The 23,878-nt window shown below is 37.1% G+C and overlaps 1 protein-coding gene across 4 annotated transcripts in view; it reads right to left on the reverse strand.

Moving 5' to 3' along the window:
- The window catches only part of GLMN (glomulin, FKBP associated protein), a 72,325-nt gene that overhangs the window by 22,174 nt on the left and 26,273 nt on the right, over nt 1-23,878 (reverse strand). For all 4 annotated transcript variants that reach the window (XM_002751081.6, XM_078332432.1, XM_009001696.5 and 1 more), the window contains 9 exons: nt 21,163-21,350; nt 19,204-19,257; nt 17,451-17,481; nt 17,259-17,348; nt 16,354-16,395; nt 13,842-13,915; nt 12,397-12,481; nt 11,186-11,295; nt 10,111-10,174 (listed from right to left, as the gene is read on the reverse strand). In XM_002751081.6, coding sequence (XP_002751127.1) covers nt 10,111-10,174; nt 11,186-11,295; nt 12,397-12,481; nt 13,842-13,915; nt 16,354-16,395; nt 17,259-17,348; nt 17,451-17,481; nt 19,204-19,257; nt 21,163-21,350 — 738 coding nt within the window. The remainder of the gene's footprint in view (nt 1-10,110; nt 10,175-11,185; nt 11,296-12,396; nt 12,482-13,841; nt 13,916-16,353; nt 16,396-17,258; nt 17,349-17,450; nt 17,482-19,203; nt 19,258-21,162; nt 21,351-23,878) is intronic.

Genomic DNA, 23,878 nt, shown 5'->3' on the forward strand with positions numbered 1-23,878 from the left:
TTTCTTGAAACTATGGTAAAATTATCTGACCATGGGTTTTCTCTGATTGTTTGTGACAGTTATGTTAAGCTATATTTTCTAAGAAATTCCATTTTATTAAAGTTTTCAGATTCATTGATATTTTCAAGTAATTTTACTATTTTTCTGCATTTGTACTCATGCTCCTTTTTTATTTTTAAAGACATGCTTTTGTTCATGTTGCCCAAGCTGGAGTGCAATGGCGCAATCTCACTCACTGAACCTCCGCCTCCCAGGTTCAAGCAATATTCCTGCCTCAGCCTCCCGAGTAGCTGGGATTACAGGTGCATGCCACCATGCCTGGCTAATTTTTTGTATGTTTAGTAGAAATGGGGTTTCACCACATCAACCAGCTGGTCTTGAACTCCTGACCTCAGGTGATCCCCTTGCCTTGGCCTCCCAAGGTGCTGGGATTACAGGTGTGAACCACCATGCCTGGCCTAATACTCCTTTTAAAATTAACATATTGTGTCTTCATTCATTAAGTCAATCTTGCCAGAAATTCACTCAGTAATTTCCAATCTCGTAATAGAAGAATTTAAAGTTACTTAAAGAATCTAAGTACCAGTGTAGGTGTATCCCTCAAGTTTTAATGTATACCATTCAATTTTTCAGTTTTAAATAGCTAACTGATATTATTCTTTATCATAGAAAATGATACTTCATAAAATAGATTTTACTCAGAATTCACGATATATGAAGGTTCTCAAACTTCTTTGTTAGTTAAAAATATAGATTTCCATGCTTTACTCAGAGGTTTCGATTGAGTAAATCTGGAGCTGAACCCAGTAATTTGCATTTATTTAAAACAAAAAATGTTCCGGTGATTTTGATTAGAAGCATAGTTTGAGAAACAATGACCTACAACAGCACTGTCCAATGCCACTGAGGAACTGAATTTGTTATTAAAAATTACAGGCTAGGAGCAGTGGCTCATGCCTGTAATCCTAACACTTTGGGAAGCTGAGGTGGGAGAATCACTTGAGCCCAGGAGTTTGAGGCTGCAGTGAGCCATGACTGCATGATGGCATTGCAGCCTGGGGAAGAGTGAAATCCTGTCTCTACAAAAAACAAAAAACTAGCCAGGCATGGTGGCTTGCATGTGTAGTCCCAGCTACTAGGGAGGCTAAAGTGGGAGGATCACCTGAACACAGGAGGTTGATATTGCAGTGTGCTGTGATTGTACCACTGCACTCTAGCCTGGGCTATAGAGTAAGACCCAGTCTCAAAAGGAAAAAAAAAAAAAAAAGATTAATCAGCATAAATTGAACTAAACACAAGTATCTACTGTCTACTGTATTGGACAATGTAAATCTAGATCTTTAAATATTAAAACCTTAGCTGTTTTCAATGGCAATAGCCCATAATCATAAAACTTCAGGTAATAAAAACACATGCCAAAACTAGGCTAAAGAAATTTTTACTATTCTGTTCTGCATAATTCCAGAAATTTTTCATATGATAAACTGTAATATTTTTAGAAGCACGTAGGAGTGAAGAAACTGTGAGAATATTTTTTCTCTCTCTCTCATTAATGTTAGATCTTTTTTAAAGAAGTAAATACTAAAAAGAAAATCACATTTTAAGATTTCTTAGACTTTCTCAATGTCTAGAAAAAGGAAATTAAGATTTTAAATATAGTTCTAATAATTAAAAATTTGAAATGTTCAAAAATACGTGCTTTTAATTTCATACCCAAGGACACACTGATGTTAACAGTTCTGAAATCTTTCCTGTTCTAAGGCTTAAAACTACACATTTCAAAATTCACTGCAGCATATCTCACAAAAGGAAGACTAGGCAGTTCTACACTACAATGAAATTTACTGCCAGAACAGACAGGAACCCTGCAAAGAACACAGTCAATCATAGTAATGAAGAAAGAAAAAGAAAGACATGAACAAGACCCAGGTTTCCCCTTTCTCAGAATTTGTATAGAAGTCATCCAGCTCTGCAAATATTTCATGGATATGTTTTATCTTAGAGAAAGAAACAACATGCAGTATGCCCTTGTAACATACCTGCACATATACCCCCTAAATCTTAAACAGAAAGGGAAATTTAAAAAAACAACTTAACTCCTCTCTGGGCAGGGAATCTCTGAAAGAAAGACAGCAGCCCCAGTCAGGGCCTTATAGGTAAAACTCACATCTCACTGGGATAGAGCACGTGGGGGAAGAGGCGGCTGTGGGCGCAGCTTAAGCAGACTTAAATGTTCCTGCCTGCCGGCTCTGAAGAGAGAAGTGGTTCTCCCAGCACAGCATTTGAGCTCTGATAAGGAACAGACTGCCTCCTCAAGTGGGTCCTTGACCCCTGTGCCTCCTGAAGGGGAGACACCTCCCAGCAGGGGTCGACAGATACCTCACACAGGAGAGCTCTAGCTGGCATCTGGCAGGTCCCTCTCTGGGACAAAGCTTCCAGAGGAAAAAGCAGGCAACAATCTTTGCTGTTCTGCAGCCTCCGCTGGTGATACCCAGGCAAAAAGGGTCTGGAGTGGACCTCCAGCAAACTTCAGCAGACCTGCAGCAGAGGGGCCTGACTGCTAGAAGGAAAACTAACAAACAGAAAGGAATAGCATCAACATCAACAAAAAGGACGTCCACTCAGAAATCCTATCCAAAAGTCACCAATATCAAAGACCAAAGGTAGACAAATCCATGAAGATGGGGAGAAATCAGTGAAAAAAGGCTGAGAATTCCAAAAACCAGGATGCCTCTCCTCCAAAGGATCACAACTCCTTGTCAGCAAGGAAACAAAACTGGGAGGAGAATGAGTTTGATGAACTGACAGAAGTAGGCTTCAGAGGTGGGTAATAGCAAACTCCTTGGAGCTAAAGGAGCACATTCTAACCCAATACAAGGAAGCTAAGAACCTTGAAAAAAGGTTAGAGAAATTGCTGTCTAGAATAACCAGTGTAGAGAAGAACATAAATGACGTGACGGATCTGAAAAACACAACATGAGAACTTCATGAAGTGTATATAAGTACCAATAGCCAAATTGATCAAGCAGAAGAAAGGATATCAGAGATGGAAGATCAACTTACTGAAATAAAGCATGAAGAGAAGATTAGAGAAAAAACAATGAAAAGAAATCAACGCAGCCTCCAAGAAATACAGGACTATGTGAAAAGACCAAACCTATATTTGATTGGTGTAGCTGAAGGTGACAGGGAGAATGGAACCAAGTTGGAAAACACTCTGCGGCATATTATCCAGGAGAACTCCCCCAATCTAGAGAGATAGGCCAACATTCAAATTCAGGAAATACAGAGAACACCACAAAGATACTCCTCAAGAAGAGCAACCCCAAGACACATAATCATCAGATTAATCAAGGTTGAAGTGAAGGAAAAATTGTTAAGGGCAGCCAGAGGGAAAGGTCGGTTTACCCATAAAGGGAAGGCAATCAGACTAACAATGGAGATCTCTGCAGAAATCCTACAAACCAGAAGAGAGTGGGGACCAATATTCAACATCCTTAAAGAAAAGAATTTTCAACCCAGGATTTCATATCCAGCTAGGCTTCATAAGCAAAGGAGAAATAAAATCCTTTACAGACAAGCAAATACTGAGAGATTTTGTCACCACCAGGCCTGCCTTACAAGAGCTCTTGAATGAAGGACTAAATATGGGAAGGAAAAACCGGTATCAGCCACAGCAAAAACATACCAAATTGTAAAGACCATCAACACTATGAAGAAACTGCATCAACTAACAGGCAAAATAAGCAGCTAACATCATGACAAGATCAAATTCACACATAACAATATTAACCTTAAATATAAATGGACTAAATACCCCAATGAAAAGACACAGACTGGCAAATTGGATAGAGTCAAGATCCATCAGTGTGCTGTATTCAGGAGACCCATCTCACATGCAAAGATACTAAAAGGCTCAAAGTAAAGGGATGGAGAAATATTTACCAAGCAAATGGAAAGCAAAAAAAAATAATAAGAAAATTAAAAAGCAGTGGTTGCAATCCTAGTCTCAGATAAAACAGACTTTAAACCAATAAAGATCAAAAGAGACAAAAAACGGCATTACATAATGGTGAAGGGGTCCGTGCAACGAGAAGAGCTAACTCTCCTAAATATGTATGCACCCAACACTGGAGCACCCAGATTCATAAACCAAGTTCTCAGAGACCTACAAAGAGACATAGACTCCTATACAATAATAGTAGGAGACTTTAACATCCCACTATCAATATTAGATAAACAAGGCAGAAAATTAACAAGGATATTTGGGACTTGAACTCAGCTCAGGACCAAGTAGACATGAGACATCTACAGAACACTCTACCCCAAATCAACAGAATATACATTCTTCTCAGTGCCACATTTCACTTATTCTAAAATTGACCATATAATTGGAAGTTAACACTCCTCAGCAAATGCAAAAGAACAGAAATCCTAACAGTCTCTCAGACCACAGTGCAATCAAATTAGAACTCAAGATTAAGAGACTCACTCAACACTGCACAACTACACGGAAACTGAACAACCTGCTCCCCGGCTAAATAACAAAATGAAGGCTAAAATAAATAAATAATTTGAAATCAATAAGAACAAAGACACAATGTATCAGAATCTCCAGGATTCTGGAGCTAAAGAAAAATGTATAGCCCTAAAATGCCCACAGGAGAAAGCAGGAAAGATCTAAAATTGACACCCTAATGTAACAAAAGAACTAGAGAAGCAAGTGCAAACAAATTCAAAAGCTAGCAGAAGACAAGAAATAACTAAGATCAGAGCAGAACTCAAGGAGATAGAGACACAAAAAAAACCCTTCAAAAAAATAAATCAATGAATCCAGGAGCTGGTTTTTTGAAAAGATTAACAGAATAGACTGTTAGCCAGACTAATAAAGAAGAAAGCAGAAGAATCAAATAGACACAATAAAAACTGATAATGGGGATATCACCACTGATCCCACAGAAACACAAACTACAATCAGAGAATACTATAAACAGCTCTACGCAGATAAACTAGAAAATCTAGAAGAAATGGGTAAATTCCTGGACACATACACCCTCCCAAGACTAAACCAAGAAGAAGTCAAATTCCTGTGACTAATAGCAAGTTCTGAAATTGAGGCAGTAATTAATAGCCTATCAACCAAAAAAGCCCAGGACCAGATGGATTCACAGCCGAATTCTACCAGAGGTACAAAGAGGAGCTAGTACCATTCCTTGTGAAACAATTCCAAATAATAGAAAAGAGGGACTCCCACCAACTCATTTTATGAGGCCAGCATCATCCTGATACCAAAACCTGGCAGAGACACAACTAAAAAAGAAAATCTCAGTCCAATATCCCTAATGAACATCAATGTGAAAATCCTCAATAAAATACTGGCAAACTGAATCCAGCAGCACACCCAAAAGCTTATCCACCATGATCAAGTTGGCTTCACCCCTGGGATGCAAGGCTGGTTAAACATATGGAAATCAATAAACATAATCCACCACATAAACAGAACCAATGACAAAAACCACATAATTATCTCAACAGATGCAGAAGAGGCCTTTGACAAAATTCAGCAGTCCTTCATGTTAAAAACTCTCAATAAACTAGTTGTTAATGGAACATGGAACGTATCTCAAAATAATAAGAGCTGTTTATGACAAACCTACAGCCAATATCACACTGAATAGGCAAAAATGAAGCATTCCCTTTGAAAACCAGCACAAGACAAGGATGCCCTCCCTCACTGCTCCTATTCAACATAGTATTGGAAGTTCTGGCCAGGGCAATCAGGCAAGAAAAAGAAATAAAGGGTATTCAAATAGGAAGAGAGGAATTCATATTGTCTCTATTTGCAGAAGACATGATTGTATATTTAGAAAACCCATCAACTCAGTCCAAAATCTCCTTAAGCTGATAAGCAACTTCAGAAAAGTCTCAGGATACAAAATCAATGGGCAAAAATCCAAAAATCACAAGCATTCCTATACACCAATAACAGACAAACAGACAAATCATGAGTGAACTCCCATTCACAATTGCTACAAAGAGAATAAAAGACCTAGGAATACAACTTACAAGAGATGTGAAGGACCTCTTCAACAAGAACTACAAACCACTGCTCAAGGAAATAAGAGAGGATACAAACAAATGGAAAAACATTTCATGATCATAGATAAGAATAATCAATATTGTGAAAATGGCTATAGTGCCCAAAGTAATTTATAGATTCAATGCTATCCCTATCAAGCTACCATTTACTTTCTTCACAGAATTAGAAAAAACTACTTTAAGTTTCATATAAAACCAAAAAAGAGCCCATATAGCCACAAAATCCTAAGCTAAAAAGAACAAAGCTGGAGGCATTATGCTACCTGACTTCAAACTATACTACAAGGCTACAGTCACCAAAATGGCATGGTACTAGCACCAAAACAGATACAGACCAATGGAACAGAACAAAGGCCTCAGAAATAACTCCACACATCTACAACCATCTGATCTTTCACAAATCTGACAAAAACAAGCCATGAGGAAAGGATTCCTATTTAATAAATGGTGTTGGGAAAACTGGCTAGCCATATGCAGAAAACTGAAACTGGACCCCTTCCTTACACCTCATACAAAAATTATCTCCAATGGATTAAAGACTTAAATGTAAAACCATAAAAACTCTAAAAGAAAACCTAGTCAATACCATTCAGCACACAGGCATGTGCAAAGACGAAAACACCAAAAGCAATGACAACAAAAGCCAAAATCGACAAATGGGATCTAATTAAACTAAAGAGCTTCTGTGCAGTAAAAGAAATTATCATCAGAGTGAACAGGCAACCTACAGAATGGGAGAAAATTTTTGTAATCTATCCATCAGACAAAGGGCTAATATCCAGAATCTACAAATAAATTTACAGTAAAAAAATCCCATCAAAAAATGGGCAAAGGATATGAACAGACACTTCTCAAAAGAAGACATTTATGTGGCCAATAAACATATGCAAAAAAGCTCATCATCACTGACCATTAGAGAAAAGCAAGTCAAAACCACACACCTGTAGGGTGAGGAAGGATGGCTTATGAAAGAATACATCAGTTGATTAACCCAAAGTAGCAAAAAAAAGCAATGGATTATTCGATCATGAATCACTTTGTTGTCTTTGTATTTGAATATGATTCTGTTCTTATTTAATCTTCCTGTTCACATTTCTGACTGTGTTTCAGCTTTTCATCTGACTAATTACCTTCTTAGCACACTTAAGTGCTCAAAAATAGGTAGTGGTAGGAGTCCTTTTGAATAAAATGTCCCATATTTCAGCATCACCAGAGCATCATTTTGTTTTTTCTTTAACCAAAACTTCCAAAAACTCAAACTATAATTCATTTTTGATTAACCACAGTGGTCATATTAGCCTCTCAGTTATACACAAGACCTATTGTCATTGCACTTACAAGAAATGTTTCCAAGATGGACAGGCTCTCAAGCATCTAAAAGAGGTCAGGTTGCCAGCTTGGACTGAGTTTTTGCTAATTTCCCTGGTATAATTCTTATGGTAACTTATAAAGCAATAATTTGGAATATTTGACCCCTTAGAAAAATTGTTAAAAATCATTATATAAGAAATGCCTGTCGGCTGGGCACAGTAGCTAACATCTGTAATCCCAGCACTTTGGGAGGCTGAGGCGGGAGGATCACTTGATGTCAGAAGTTTAAGACCAGCTGGGCAATATGATGAAAACCCATCTCTACTAAAAATATAAAAATTAGCTGGTGTGGTAGTGCCTGCCTGTAGTCCTAGCTACTCAGGAGGCTGAGGTAGGAGAATTGCTTGAAGCCAGGAAGTGAACACTGCAGTGACCTGAGATCGTGCCATTGCACTCCAGACAGAGTGAGACTCTGTCTCAAAAAAAAAAAAAAAAAAAAAATGCCTGTAATCGCAGCCCTTTGGGAGGCTGACATGGTAGGATTATTTGAACTGGGGAGTTTGAGGCTGCAGTGAGCTATGACTGTGTCACTGCACTCCAGCTTGGGTGATACAGTGAGAAACTGTTTCTTTGGGGAAAAAAAAAAAAAAAAAGTCCTATGGATTGGTTGTATCCTTTTTTTCACCATAAAATGTACATGCCAAACAAAAGTGAAAAATTATCTGTGGATAGTATAGCGGACACTACACAATGCTAAACTGCTCTTAAGTCTTCCCTCTCTAGGCAGAGACCAATCTGCTGCATTTGTATTACTCTATGCTCCATAACTAACATATCTATCAATCCCAATCAACAAGATTCCTTTTCTTTTTGTCAGGCAAGTCAGATAATCTCTCAAGTAGGTATAGCCTTTCTTGATTTCTAAAAAAGTAAAAACTCATACCCTATCCTAAGGCTACCTTCCTGAAGTCTCAGGGCCTCAACTGCTGAATTTTATATTACAGCTTTTTTATTTTTATCACAACATCCTTCAGGAATCGGGATTTAGTTTGTGATTTAGAAACTTCTGGCCACTGCGGGGTCATAGCTATTTCTACCACTTTCTAGATGTTTGCCCTTGTGCAAGTTAATGATCTTTTTTTCACTTACATTATCTAAGAAAAGTGAAAAATAAGGAGTCCTTTTCTTGGCTGGCCATGGTGGCTCGTGCCTGGAAGTTACCCCAGCACTTTAGGAGTGTGAAGTAGGAGGATCTCTTGAGCCCAGGAGGTCAAGTCTGCAGTAAGCCATGACCATACCACTTTAATCCAGCCTGGGCAAGAGAACGAGATTCTCTCTGATATACAGCACTTGGGCAGAACAGTGGTTGTCCCTAGCAGGGGTGAGTGGAGCAATGAGGTCAGAATTAACTGGGAAGGGGCACGAGGAATGACTTGTGATGATGGAAATGTTCTATATTCCTATGGGTTTAGATAATATAGATCTATGAATTAGTCAAAATTCAGTGAATACACACTTAAAATCTCAACATTTCATTATGTAAAGTTTACCTCAGAAAAACTACAGACAAATATTTAATCAATTAAATGAAATACATGCTGAAATATTTAGGAGAAAGTATGCTGATGTCTACAGTTTACTTTGAAATACATTTAAAAAAAAAGACTGGAAAAAGTGATGGACAGAGGGCGGAGTAGCAGATACATGATGAAGTAAGTACGGCAGAATCATAGACTCTAGGTGGTAGGTAAACTATGATCACTATAAAATTCTTTCAACTTTGCTGTACATTTGAAAATTTTCACAAGAATGTGTTAAAAAAAATAGTACCTGATATAGAGTAAGCACTAGTCAATGATGTCAAATTAATTATTTTCAGCTGAAGAGGGATGAACAGGGGGGTTAAATCACTGAATCTACTATGGATCTGTCAGGAAGAAAAGAAACTGCTACTTTTCCCATAAACTTTCATCCCAAATCATGATTTACCTAATTAAAAAAATTTCTTTGGCATCTTTATATAAAAATCAATCACTTTTACTACCGTCTTAAAAAAAAAACCCAATTAACAACATGATTCAGGTAGTTCTAGCTAATAGAGGTGATATATATAGGGAATGCAATTATCAGAAAAGGGTTGAAAAAGAAGATAAAAAGCAAATATAACTTTACTGTATGACAAATCTCTAGTTTTCTATTTATAAAATACTTCTAATAATGTTATTTCTAAAAATATCTAACTTTCTAAACATTATTTAAAAGGTGCTATTAACAAATTGTTTTAGTACTGAAAATGTTTCAATTTGTCATGTCTGATGAGGCAATATTAAAATATCAGATGATTTTATATAGCTCATGAGCTACAGGTGGAGGAAACTGAACAAGACACTCATATGTACGGTGAGCTCCACAAGGTTAGTTGACCTAGAACCTGTGACTTACCTACCCAACAGTACTAAGTGGTTTTGGCAAGGAAGCAGAGGTACAATAGGAAATGGAAAGGGAAAGGAAAGCTGGATGTGGGGTGGTAAATGTACCTGGGAATTAACTTCAGGTTTCAGAATAATTGTTGGCAACTCTTCCCAGCCTTTATAGCTAGGTAAGATTAAATATTGGCTTTAGGTACTGATCAAGAATATCTGGAACATTCTTTATGCCTTTTGAATATACTCACAGTTTCTTTTCAAATACTTCACTTACTTGATTGTCATTTTCATTATCTTTGATAACCAAATACCTCAATAAATTTAATGAAGCCATAATCCTGTTAATTAAAAATATATGTTACTTTACAGTATGGTTTTACATAGTCAACAGCAATCTCAATTAATAAGCTAAAACTTTGGGCATATTTTTATAATTAGTTGCCATTAGAAACTATTTCCAGGTGGCTCACGCCTATAATCCCAGCACTTTGGGAGGCTGAAGCGGGTGGATCACGAGGTCAAGAGATCAAGACCATCCTGGTCAACATGGTGAAACCCCGTCTCTACTAAAAATACAAAAATTAGCTGGGCCTGGTGGCGCACACCTGTAGTCCCAGCTACTTGGAAGGCTGAGGCAGGAGAATTGCTTGAACCCAGGAGGCAGAGGTTGCGGTGAGCCGAGATTATGCCATTGCACTCCAGCCTGGGTAACAAGAGCAAAACTCCGTCTCAAAAAAAAAAAAAAAAAAAAGAAACTATTTCCATTAATATATCTTTTTATATAGTAATAACTTATCACTCTTGTTTTCTATTTAAGTTCACAGCATACAATTGTGAAAATTATTATCCTTGTTTAAAGAAACCCTTGTTATTGTTCATATTTGAGAGCATGGTATCACCTCTTGCTTTCTGAATTTTAAGATTCCTTTTTACATGATTATAACCATTTCTCAATATCCATTCCAATATACTGAAACTGAAATTATATGTTCTATATTTTTAAAATGACCTGGAAAACAATAAAACAACAAAACCTAAACACATAAATTATATACACAGATTTTTAGTTTTAAGCACAAATGCTGTTTTTGCAGATTTCTATGGAATGCTGGGTACATAAAAACTATCAAATGATAGTGTTGGTCATTCATCTAGAAAGAGGAGCTTTTAATTTTGTTTCTACATATTAACAAATCACTTAAATTAAAAAAATCTTTATGTAATATAATGAATTAGCCATGGATCAAAAAATCACAGGAAAAAACATTTTATTACTTTAGGTTCCCTAAGCAGATGTTTCACATTTTATTCTGAATTGACTACATGGATTTTAGTAATGGTCACCTCACCTATCTGAGTTTTGCAGTAAATCTGTTTCTGCACCCTCTGGGAGAAAGAGTACCAGATCAAGAAGGGAAATCAACTGTGGTCCTGTAAACCATTTTTTGTTATGTGTTCTCTGAAAAGCAAATGAAAAATTGAGAAAGGCTTTAAATAACAGCTTGATAATTCATGTGCTTTTCTAATACCATGACACTACAAAATTAAACAATTACACATTTAAATATATATATATATTCTTTTTTGAGATGGAGTTTTGCTCTTGTCGCCCAGGCTGGAGTGCAATGGCGCGATCTTGACTCACTGCAACCTCTGCCTCCTGGGTTCAAGAGATTCTTCTGCCTCAACAGCTGGGATTACAGGCAAGGCACCCGCCACCACGCCCAACTATTTTTGTATTTTTAATAGAGACAGGTTTTGACATGTAGGCCAGGCTGGTCTCAAACTCCTGACCTCGTGATCCGCCTGCCTCAGCCTCTCAAAGTATTGGGATTATAGGTGAGAACCACCATGCCCGGCCACGTTTTTAAACTCTAATTTCCATACTTTCATTCACTTTCTAGATACCAGGAACAAACCCTACCCGTTTGAGAACACTGGTGCACTGTTTTCCATTTAGAATTACTGAGCACTCACAAACAGAAGAGACTTAAGTTTTCATTCATTTTTCAGCAGCATATAACAAAACAAAAAGAAACTATAATATCAGCTCAAAGAGGCCCAGTGTGGTGACTCTCACCTATAATCCCAGCATTTTGGGAGGCCAAGGTGGATAGATCACTTGAGATCAGGAGTTCGTGACAAGCCAGGCAACATGGTGAAACCCCATCTCTACAAAAACAAAATGTAGCTGGACGCAGTGGTGGGTGCTTGTAGTCCCAGCTACTTGGGAGGCTGAGGTGGGAGGATAGCTTGAGCCCAGGAGGTGGAGGCTACAGTCAGCCAAGATTGTGACACTGCACTCCAACCTGGGTAACAGGAATAAAACTTCGTCTCAAAAAAAAGAAAGATCAAAGAATACAATTTAAACTTATAGTTAACAAAATTTCCAAATTCAGAATTTTTAAAACACAGTAGAAATAGGGAAAAAAAAGTCTTATTAGTATTAAAGTAATAATAATACTAGAGATAGAGCAAAAACTCACATTAACGTATTCTACATGAATAAAATATACACTATGAAATAAAATAATAATTGACACTTTGGCTATGTTCTTACCTTTAATGACATGTCAATTTGATTTTTGATGTTTTGAATAATAAAAGCCTCCACACCTGAGTGACGACTTGTATTCAATAAGCACCTTGAAAGTAAATTTACAATAGATGTGAAATTATCCTGGACAGCATTAGAATTAAATGGTGATAAAAGTCTTACAAATTCAAATACCTGTAATAGTTTCTACTCTCACTACCTGGTAAATTCTTATTTATAACTGGATCTTCCAAGAAGCCATGTCTATCAAACCAAATTTGAATATTTTTATGCACATAGTTATAATAATTAAACATGGCAAGAAAGAGCACTAATATAATAGTCTTAAAAATCCCCAAATTATTTCCTGTGAAGTAGTCTAGTGCTAGAGTAGCTCAATTTCAAAAAACTAAATATGACTAGCTTAAGAAAAAAAGGGGATTTATTGGTAGATACTGACAGAACAGAATAGGAAAGCTGTTATAATACCTAAGAATGGAGATTTCATAAACTTGCTCTTACTAGCAATAGAAAAGAAGAAAAGATAGGATCAAGAGTGTTGGCTGGGCATGGTGGCTCATGCATGTCATCTCAACACTTTGGGAGGCTGAGATGCGTGAATCGTTTGAGCCCAGGAGTGTGAGACCAGCCTGGGCAACATGACACAACCCCTTCTCCACAAAAAAAGTAGCTGGGCATGATGGCATGCACTTGGGAAGCTGAGGTGGGAGGATCAACTGAACCTGGGAGGTCAAGGGTCAAGGCTGCAGTGAGCCATGATCACACTGCTGCACCCCACCAAAAAAGAAGAGTGCTAATATTGGCCAATCCCAAATGAGACGTTTTAGCAAATCCAGCCTGCTGCCCAATTTTATCAATAAAGTCTTATTGGCACACACCCATCCCCAATAGAAAGACAAAGTTGAGCAGCTGCAACAAAGACTGTATAGCCCATAAACCCTATATTTACTATTTGGCTCTTCATAGAAACTTAGAAAGTTTACCAATTTTTAACTTAGAGAATTGCTAGAATCTTTTCAACCTCAAAGAGCACTATTAGTAAGCGCTATTATTAACACGGTGCATAGCCTATCACAGTTGTAATTCCAGAGCCATCAATTTCAACTATGAGTAATGGAGATTAGTGACATATGTGAAGTTCTACTAGGAGCATTATCATTATCAATCTTAGTTTAATTATTGTTAAGTCTATTTCAAATTTAGAGTATTCCAATTAAACTGAAATATATACTATTATTCATATAAAATATAAACATATACATGTATATATCTGAAATATCTGATTAACCCTTTTTCTAGCCATCACTAAGAATGTATAATATGGCTTCCAATCAGAGTTGAATTACATGTAAAACATACCAACATACTACACCCTAGAACAATTATATAGCATGAACTTGATTTTTAATCTCCTACACACTTAGCAATTAACCATGCTTGATACATACCTAAATAATGTATATTTGCCTTGTGAATCCAACTTGCTAATATATAGCTGAAGCATAGCTAAACTCTTTTTCCTCTAAAATGGAACAAACAATATCATTATGTAAAATGAATAAAGAATGCCCAGATTTCATCACTATCCATTTTATGCATGTAAAAAATCCATACTTGTGCCTCCTAAATATATAAAAATTTTACAAATTACTGGCACAATACAAGGATGCCCTCTCTCACCACTCCTATTCAACACAGTATTGGAAGTTCTGGCCAGGGCAATCTGGCAAGAAAAAGAGATAAAGGGTATTCAATTAGGAAAGGAGGAAGTCAAATTGTCTCTATTTGCAGATAACGTGATTGTATATTTAGAAGACCCCATCGTCTCAGCCGAAAGTCTCCTTAAGCTGATAAGCAACTTCAGCAAAGTCTCAGGATACAAAATCAATGTGCAAAAAATCACAAGCATTCCTACACACCAATGACAGACAGACAGAGAGCCAAATCATGAGTGAACTCCCATTCACAATTGCTACAAAGAGAATAAAAGACCTAGGAATACAACTAACAAGGGATGTGAGGGACCTCTTCGAGAAGAACTACAGATTACTGCTCAAGGAAATAACAGAGGACACAAACAGATGAAAAAACATTCCATGCTCATGGTTAGGAAGAATCAATATCATGAAAATGGCCTTAGTGCCCAAAGTAATTTATAGAGTCAGTGCTATCCCCATCAAGCTACCATTGACTTTCTTCACAGAATTGAGGAAAAAAACCACCTTAAACTTCATATGGAACCAAAAGAGAGCCCACATAGCCAAGAAATCCTAAGCAAAAAAAAACAAAGCTGGAGGCATCATGCTACCTGACTTCAAACTATACTACAAGGCCACGGTCATCAAAAGAGCATGGTAGTGGTACCAAAACAGAGATATGGAACAATGGAACAAAACAGAGGCCTCAGAAGTAATGCCACATATCTACAACCATCTGATCTTTCACAAACCTGACAAAACAAGCCATGGGAAAAGGATTCCCTATTTAATAAATGGTGTTGGGAAAACTGGCTAGCCATAAGCAGAAAGCTGAAACTGGATCCCTTCTTAACACTTAATACAAAAATTAACTCCAGATGGATTAAAGATTTAAACATAAGACCTAATACCATAAAAACCCTAGAAGAAAACTTAGACAATACCATCAGGACATAGGCATGGGCAAGTACTTCATGACTAACACACCAAAAGCATTGACAACAAAAGCCAAACTTGACAAATGGGATCCAAGTATAGTAAAGAGCTTCTGCACAGCAAAAGAAACTATCATTAGAGTAAAATGGCAACCAACAGAATGGGAAAAAAATTTGCAGTCTACCCATCTGACAAAGGGCTAATATCCAGAATCTACAAAGAACTTAAACAAATTTACAAGAAAAAACAACCCACCCCATCAAAAAGTGGGCAAAGGATATGAAGAGAGACTTTTCAAAAGAAGACATTTATGCAGCCAACAAACACATGAAAAAAAGCTCATCATCACTGGTCATTAGAGAAATGCAAATCAAAACCACACTGAGATACCATCTCATGCCAGTTGGAACGGCGATTATTAAAAAATCAGGAGACAACAGATGCTGGAGAGGATGTGGAGAAATAGGAACCCTTTTACATTGTTGGTGGGAGCACATATACAACGTGGAATAGTATGCAGCCATAAAAAAGGATGAATTCTCATTCTCAGCAAACTGACACAAGAACAGAAAACCAAGCACCACATGTTCTCACTCATAGGTGGGTGTTGAACAATGAGAACACATGGGCACAGGGAGGGCAAAATCACACACTAGGGTCTGTTGCGGGGTGTGGAACTAGGGAAAGGATAGTGGGGTGTGGGGAGGCTGGGGAGGGATAACACTGGGAGAAATGCCTGATGTAGGTGACAGGGGGATGAAGGCAGCAAACCACCATGGCATGTGTGTACCTATGCAACAATCTTGCAAGATCTGCACATGTACTTCAGAACTTAAAGTAGAATTAAAAAAACAAAAAAGGATGAGTTCATGTCCTTTGCAGGGACATGGATGAAGCTGGAAACCATTCTCAGTGGACAGACAGAGGAACAGAAAACCAAACACCACATGTTCTCACGCACAAGTGGGTGTTGAACAATGAGATTACATGGACACAGGGAGGGGAACATCACACACTGGGGCCTGTCATGGGGTTGGGTGGCCTAGGAGAGAGACAGCAGAGGATGAGGGGTTTGGGGAGGGATAACATTAGGAAAAATAACCTAATGCAGATGACAGGGTGATGGATGCAGCAAACCACCAAGGCATGTGTGTACCTATGTAACCTGCATTGTTCTGCACATGTACCCCAAAACTTAAAGTATAATTAATAAATAAATAAAAGGGAAAAAAATTCACAAATAAAAATTTTTTAAAAGAAGATTAAATTATTTGTCAAATTTTCTCACTGTAACTCATTACTCGTTAGTCACCAAACATTTACATACCAGTGTCTCAATCGGGCAAAGTGTCATTACTTTCACTAAACCCTGGAAATAAAAAAATATAAAATTCAGATGTAAACAGATTATACTGACTGCAAATAAACAACTATGACATATCAATAGGATACTAAAAATTCAGAGAAGTGAGGGTAGGAGATTTAAAAGTGAAGTAAATTAATTTTTCCCTAAGCCTTCCATTCCAGAAAGTTAACTACAACTGATTTTTTAAATGATAGTGAATAGGAGTGTCACAAAGTGTACTTTTGAAAGCGAATGGTAATTTTCAATTACATCTATAGTAGCAAGAAAATGAAATTAAATGTGCAGGAACATTTATTAATTAAAAACAATCAAACAATATATTAACAAAAACCATGTTTTTCTATTTAAATATTAGGAAAACCAGTTCTCACATTGAAATCTAAGGATTTCCTTGCGTATCATAACTAACAAAGAGTACTAGGCAAAATAAACCATAGAAGGGGAAAACAAAATGTATATTAGTCTTTCTGGTAACGAGTCAGTGAATGCCTTAGATGGAGTCCTGAGAACTTGAGTTATGAGAAACATAAAGGAACTTCATTCCCTACAGAAATAAAGTATTAAAAGAAAGTTATGCTTTTCTACTGGATGCTGTGTTATCAATAATGGGGGCCTCTAATAGCTACTTATGTTTAAATAAATTAAAAGTTAAATGTAAAACTTAGTTCCTTAGTCACATTAGCCACATTTCAAGTGTTCAGTTTGGCTAGTGGCTTTCATACTGTCAAAGTTCTACTGGACAGCATTACACCAGAGTTTTCAAAGGTTGCAGAGAAGAGAGTGGGAAAGGAATCAAAAAAGACCTTATTTTAAGTTCAGAACAGGCAAAGGGCTATTTTCAATATTAGAATACATATTTTATTTACCTGAGGTACAGTAAGAAAACTCTTGATTTCTAAGTACTGGTAAAGTAGACTGTTGTCTTCTATTCTCAATAAACTATTTTCCAGCAGCTCCTACAGATTAAAATACATGCAGACACACATACAGTGATGTCAATAGCTGTTATTTGTTGACCTAACTATGTATTTAAGTTATAATGGGAACAAACATCTTACCAATCCTTTGGAGATAACAGATTCTTCTGTTCTGAAAAATGTATTAAAATTTATCATGAATTTGTAAACTATTTTAGAATGATACTTCATCTTAGGAAAAATATAGCAAAAATTGAAATTTTAACATTTGAAAAATGCGTTATCATTAAGGAGAAATTCTGTTGAAGAACTTGACCAAAAGTTCTTTGATCTGTCTTTTGGTTTGGCTAAGACTTCTAAATCTGACTAAAATAAACCCACTCAGGGATTATTTCCTGACTTTAGAACAACAGCTCTTCAACAGCAAGTGCTAACAAATTAACTACACCTGATATAACCAATGCTATGTATTCCAGTTGATTGTTCCATAATATCTTTCCAATTATTTTTATTCAAAAAGGAATTATATGCTCTCTACTTGTGATTATACTTTTTTTAAAAAAAGGATTATAATCACTTAATTAACATGTAATCACTATTAACTAAATACTTAAGATCTGTGGCAAAAAAATATCTCGGGCTCTAGGGAATTATTCTAACCATGCAAGGAGTTTAAAACTATTGTCTTTGGCTCAATGACTATGCAATTTGGAAATATCAAAAATATAAAACTTAGATTCAAAACAATACATATTATCACTCTATGAATAACAAACTAAATGTAATGAATATAAAATCATTAAAACATACATAATACAGCAAATTCACAGAGTTAGTAACTACTTGTGCCAGGAGACCCTTGGAAATGCCTGCCTTGTATGCTGAGGCTTTGGACATTGCCATGTTACAAATATTCCTTCGCCTGGGAAGAGATGGGATTTATAAGCTGTCACTAGTGTTCCTAGAGGGTAACTGCAAAGTCCTAACAGATCTCAGGGGATAATTTAAACATGTTATAGTGTAAGAAAACAAAGCATAAAGAGTTTTGCAAAATTCTTTAACTTCTGTCTAGAAATTATACTTGTTACTCTGTAATTTCTGTTTTTGTTTTCTGGGTTTTTTGGTTTTTTTTTTTGAGATGGTTTTACTCTGCTGTCCAGGTTGGACTGCAGTGGTTCAATCTCTGCTCACTGCAGCCTAAACTTCCCACGGCCAGGTGATTCCTTCACCTCAGCCTTCCAAGTAGCTGGGACAATGGGCATGCACCACCATGCCTGGCTGATATTTTTTGTAGAGAAAGAGACTGGTCTCAAACTCCTGGGCTCAAGCAATCCTCTCACCTTGGTCTCCCAAAGTACTAGGATTACAGGTGTGAGCCACCGCCCCCTATTTTTTTTTTTTAAATAAAGTCCTGCTGCTTAGCACCTCAAATGAGAAAAGTTGGAACGATATCACTGTCAATAATCTAAAATATAAAGGTGGGAGTCAAGACAACTCCTTTCTTTTGATGCAATTCACAGATTGTGTCCACAAAGGAAAAATATGGATGTACTTCTTTTATTGACTGCCCTTCCTTAAGCTGAAGGAGGATACAGTGGGGTACAGGTGTTTTAACTTACCAACTTTTAGAATAAGGGAAGAAACCTTAGAAATAGATGACTGGAAAAGGCCTTAAGACAAACCTTTAATTTTGTCTTAGGTTTAAAATAAAAGAGTCTTTGATGTAAAACCTCTTTGACTCATTTCTGTCTCTCTTGTGAATGATTTGCCTCAATGTTTTATAAAATAACCAATTAATTAATTAGGGCCTAGCAAAGAGAAGGCAGTCTCCTCTGATCTTAAGACTATTTTAACACTACTATTTCATTTTGAGATACCATCTAAATGATCTTACCTTTGCAAAAATACTTCAATATGCCCCATATTAAGCTGCAAAAGGTACAGTGGGCTAAAATAGAAACAAAACAAACATTATGTTATATACACATACAGAGATACATGTACACCCACACATACTGTTATGGGTTTAATTGTATCTCCTCCAAAAAAGATATGTTAGAATCCTAACCTCTAACACCTCAGAATATGACCTTATTTGGAGACAGGGGTTTTTATAGAGATAATCAATTTAAAGTGAGATCGTTAGGGTGGGCTCTAATCCAATATGACTGGTGTCCTTATATAAGGAAATTTGGAGACAGACACAAGCACACAGGGAGAACAGCATATGAACATGAAGGCAGAGAACAGGTAATGCATCTACAAGCCAAAGACCATCGAAGATTGCAAGCAAATCAAGAGAAGCCAGGGGAGAGGCATGAAAAAGATTCTCCTTCATAACCCTCAGAAGAAGGCTTCAGAACTATGAGACAATCTATTTCTGTTATTTTAACCATCCAGTTTGCAGCACGTTTTACAGAAGCCCTAGCAAACTAATACACATATGCTGTGTAAGTTATTTTGGTGATAGAATCTGATGCTTAGGAGTATAGGCTCTGAGGTCAGACAGCTGTCTGAATTCCATCTATGCCACAAAGTAGCTAGATCTACAGAGGTATGTTAACTTGTCTAAGTTTGTTATTTTCATCTGTAAAACGAGAGAATGCTCTATTTCACAAGCTTACGATAAGGATGAGATAATGCATATAAAGTTATTAGCATAATGTTTCACACATGGCGAACATGCAAATAGTAGCCATTATTGCAACATTTACATATAACTACACTCCTAGGTATATTAACATATTTATAAAATATACTCATTTACATAATATATGAATATATAAATATATAATATATTCCTAGGTATATTAATATATAAAAACATGTACATACAAATATACTCCTAAGTATATTAATAAATAAATATATAATATAGTTGTATATTCATATATTGGTTGTATATTAACAAATATATATTTAGTTGTATATTAATATATATTAATATACAAACTCATACAAAGACACAAATACCCAATGCCTATAAGACAAATATACAATCCTTGTTATCACAGAACTCAAGTCCAGAAGGTACTACATTATAAAATTATATATTTTAAAATAATTTTAATAAATATTTTGTGCAAAAAGAAGACAAGGTCAAGGTAATTATAATGGAAGGATTCAATCTAAATTGGGTGGTGAGTGAAGGCTTTCTTCAGAAAGTGACATTTAAGGATAATTTTAAGCATATACAAAGGCCGAATAGCAGGAAAATTCATAACATATTTAAAGAAGAACATATTTAAAGAAGCAAAAGAAGCTCTGTGTTACTGGAGCATGGTAAACAAGAGGAAAGCAGGTAGGAGATGAATCAGGTCAATCAAGCAGGGACCAGACCAGGTATAAGTGTGTCTCAGAAATTATGTAAAGGCATTAAGACTTTATTCTTAGAGCAATAAAAAGCCACTGGAGGGTTTTCAGTAAGGGACTTCTTTTAAGGTTTCACTTTCTGGTGTGTTCAGAATGTGTTAAATTAAAAGGGAATAAAAGTAGACACATAAATATCCACTCAGGATTTTACAGCAGTAATCCAGTGAAAAGATGATGATATCTCTGGGTACCTGGCTAGTTCCAGGGTGGGCTCAAAGGCTTCAAAACTAAGCCCAGTTTATCATCTTCCAATTCTTGTCCCCACCACTCCCTCACACCTATGTCAACACCCCCCATTTTCATTACTTGTCTACTGCTATCTTTAACAGATTACAGCTGGGATCATTCTTAATAAAAATAGCCTTTATTATTTATTTAAAATATATTAGTTTGTTAATATGCATATACTGGACATTAGATAAGTGAGAATTGTCTGAAATTACTTTCAGAATACATGAATAAACCAAACACTAACTCTTACCTTAAGACCATTGGAAGCTGATCAATACAGATGCCCTGTACAAATATTAGATATGCCAGAGAAGCCATTGAATCTGCTAATTGTTTATCTTCTTCTTCTTCAAATTCAAGGTAATTCCAAGTTCTCTTTTTCCTTCCATGATTAAAAATCATTTTGGGGAAAGGGTGTTCAATTGCTGATAAAAAACCCTATGAAACAGACATAAAAGGAAACTATAGCACACAGACTCTAAGATGCCCCTAACTGCATGTTCAGACCCCACATTCTCACCAAGGGGAGTGTCATCACTCCCTCTGAGTGTGACTGGGACCTATGAGACTTGCTTTTAACCAACAGAATATGCCAAGATGTCTCTCCCATGATAAGATTATATGACAAAAGTGAAGGGGTTTCTGCAGATATAATTAAGGTCTGCCTAGAGAAAGTGGGCTGCAGAAATGCTGGGCAGGGCAGCAGGGCCTGAGGGAACACTGCTGATCTCTCAGGTCGTCTGGGTTCTCATGTCATAGGAGAAAGAGAAGCATCCTTGCATAAGTGGGTGGGACCACAGGGCTAAACAAAGCTTTATGCTCAGGAAACAGGATCACCCCTGTAGCTTTTACACTGGTACTAATCCTAGCATACCAGAAAGCATCTGGCCTTCAGAATCCACTGGAATTGATTTTGAGTTTTGGCTCTACCACTTACTAGCTGTGTGACACTGGGTGAGCTACAAAATGGTATTAATACCTATGTCAAATATTTACTGAGCAGCTCCACAAAAAAAGCATAAGAAAGTTAAGGTCACAACAAACTACCATATAGGAGTTAAAAAGGAATGAATGACAAAAATAGCTAAATCAGAACAAACACTGACCTTCCACATAAATCACTCTTTTATTCAATAAGCACTTAAGTGCAAGGCACTGGGCCTGACGTTGTGGGGAATTATAAAGCCAAGTAAATCTTTTCCAGGCTTCAGGGAGTTAAAATCTGCTGATCCCAGATGGTTCCATTAGTCATTTCAGAATACAAAAAGGAACCATGGAAAATCATCCTCAGTCACAAGAAGCTGCTATTCAGCTACCAGACACTAAATATATACTGCTGCAGTGATTTTCAAGGCCATGCATTCTTGTTATAGCTACAAGACAAAAAGTGTATTGCACTCTGATTGCAAATGTTCTTAATCATGAAGCTCCATTTTGTTATTGAGCCAATGCTACATGTGTTTTTCCAGAGTAAGGTAGCCCTGTTTTTTGTTGTTGTTGTTGTTTTTGAGATGGGGTCTCGCTCTGTCACTCAGGCTGGAGTGCAGTGGCATGATCATGGCTCACTGCAGCCTTGACTTCCCCAGGCTCAAGCAATCCACCCACTTCAATCTCCTGAGTAGCTGGGACTGACTACAGGCCCATGCCACCAGGTATTTTTTTATTATTTTTTATTTTTTATAGAGATAGGGTTTCACCATGTAGCCCAGGCTGGTCTCAAACTCCTGGGCTTAAGAATTTGGGCAGCTCCTCTGGCCACCTTGACCTCCCAAAGGCCTGGGCCTACAAGTGTAAGCTACCACATCCATCCTAAGATAGTCTTTTTGAAACATCATTACATGCAACTAGATTCTACAGTGCTGCTCTGGGTATCTGAGGTCCAATCTGTTCCCAAATCTGGTCCTTCACTACCTAACCACACACCATCCAGCAGTCTTGTTCAGACCCAGGCTGTACTGCCACCATACCATTTCATAATTCAAGGCAGCCTCGGTCCTTTCAGGAATGTTCCTATTCCACAACCTTTGGGACATTCTAGTAGTTCTGTACCAAAATAAAGATGGCTAAGGCCAGTGAATCCCAACCACACCATACTTACCAGTACTTCTCCAGCATAGAAGACATCTCCTCACTTCATCTCCTAGCTGATCTCACCTCTACTTCTAGACTGCTATGTGCATCCTTACTGCTGGCTCTTTCTACTTGTAATGTTCCTTCTACTGAGATCTTAGGACCAGTTGTCTATCCTCAGTCCCTTCATAGGATGCTTGTTCTACCTCACTACTTTAACTAAACCTGTCTGATTTCTGGTGGGAGATGCTCATTCTCACACCTTTTACACCCCAGGGCCTGGAAGGCAGCTGTTGGGTAGGCCAGTTACAGGCAGGGGCTAAGCATAGTATTATAGTATTGGCTCTTTCTGTACTTTTAACAAAAGCACATTTTCCTTTGATGCAGGTAACATACTGTCCTTTTCTCTGTCATATGCTGATGTCCTGGTAACTTCCTGACATTCACTGAAGACTCTGGCACCTGCTCACAATCTTTTTCTCTACCCAACTCCTGCTATGATCTTGGAAAAGTTGAATGTTCATGCAGATAACCCCTATAACAGGATAGTCTCATGGTCCTTTATTATTATTATTTGTTTTTTAATCAAGCAGCAAGTCACTGCATCCACTCTCATGGTTCTCAATTTCTAAATTCTAGTGACCTTTAGTTCTAATCCATTTCAGTACCTGATCCCATGCCAGATCTCTGAACATCTGGAACTATTCTGTATTTAATACTTATACTCCAATATCCCGTTTTCTGACCAAAATCTCTCATCCTCTCTCACCTAGCAATTTGCTTTTCTACTTCTGACTTCTCCAGGCCTGTGATTCCTTCATTTACACCTATGTAGGCATTCCTTCCTAACCCCTATTCTTTCCCTATCCAACCTGAATCATGGAGTATTGACCAGG

Source organism: Callithrix jacchus, chromosome 7, assembly GCF_049354715.1.
Source record: "Callithrix jacchus isolate 240 chromosome 7, calJac240_pri, whole genome shotgun sequence".
Lineage (NCBI taxonomy): Eukaryota > Metazoa > Chordata > Mammalia > Primates > Cebidae > Callithrix > Callithrix jacchus.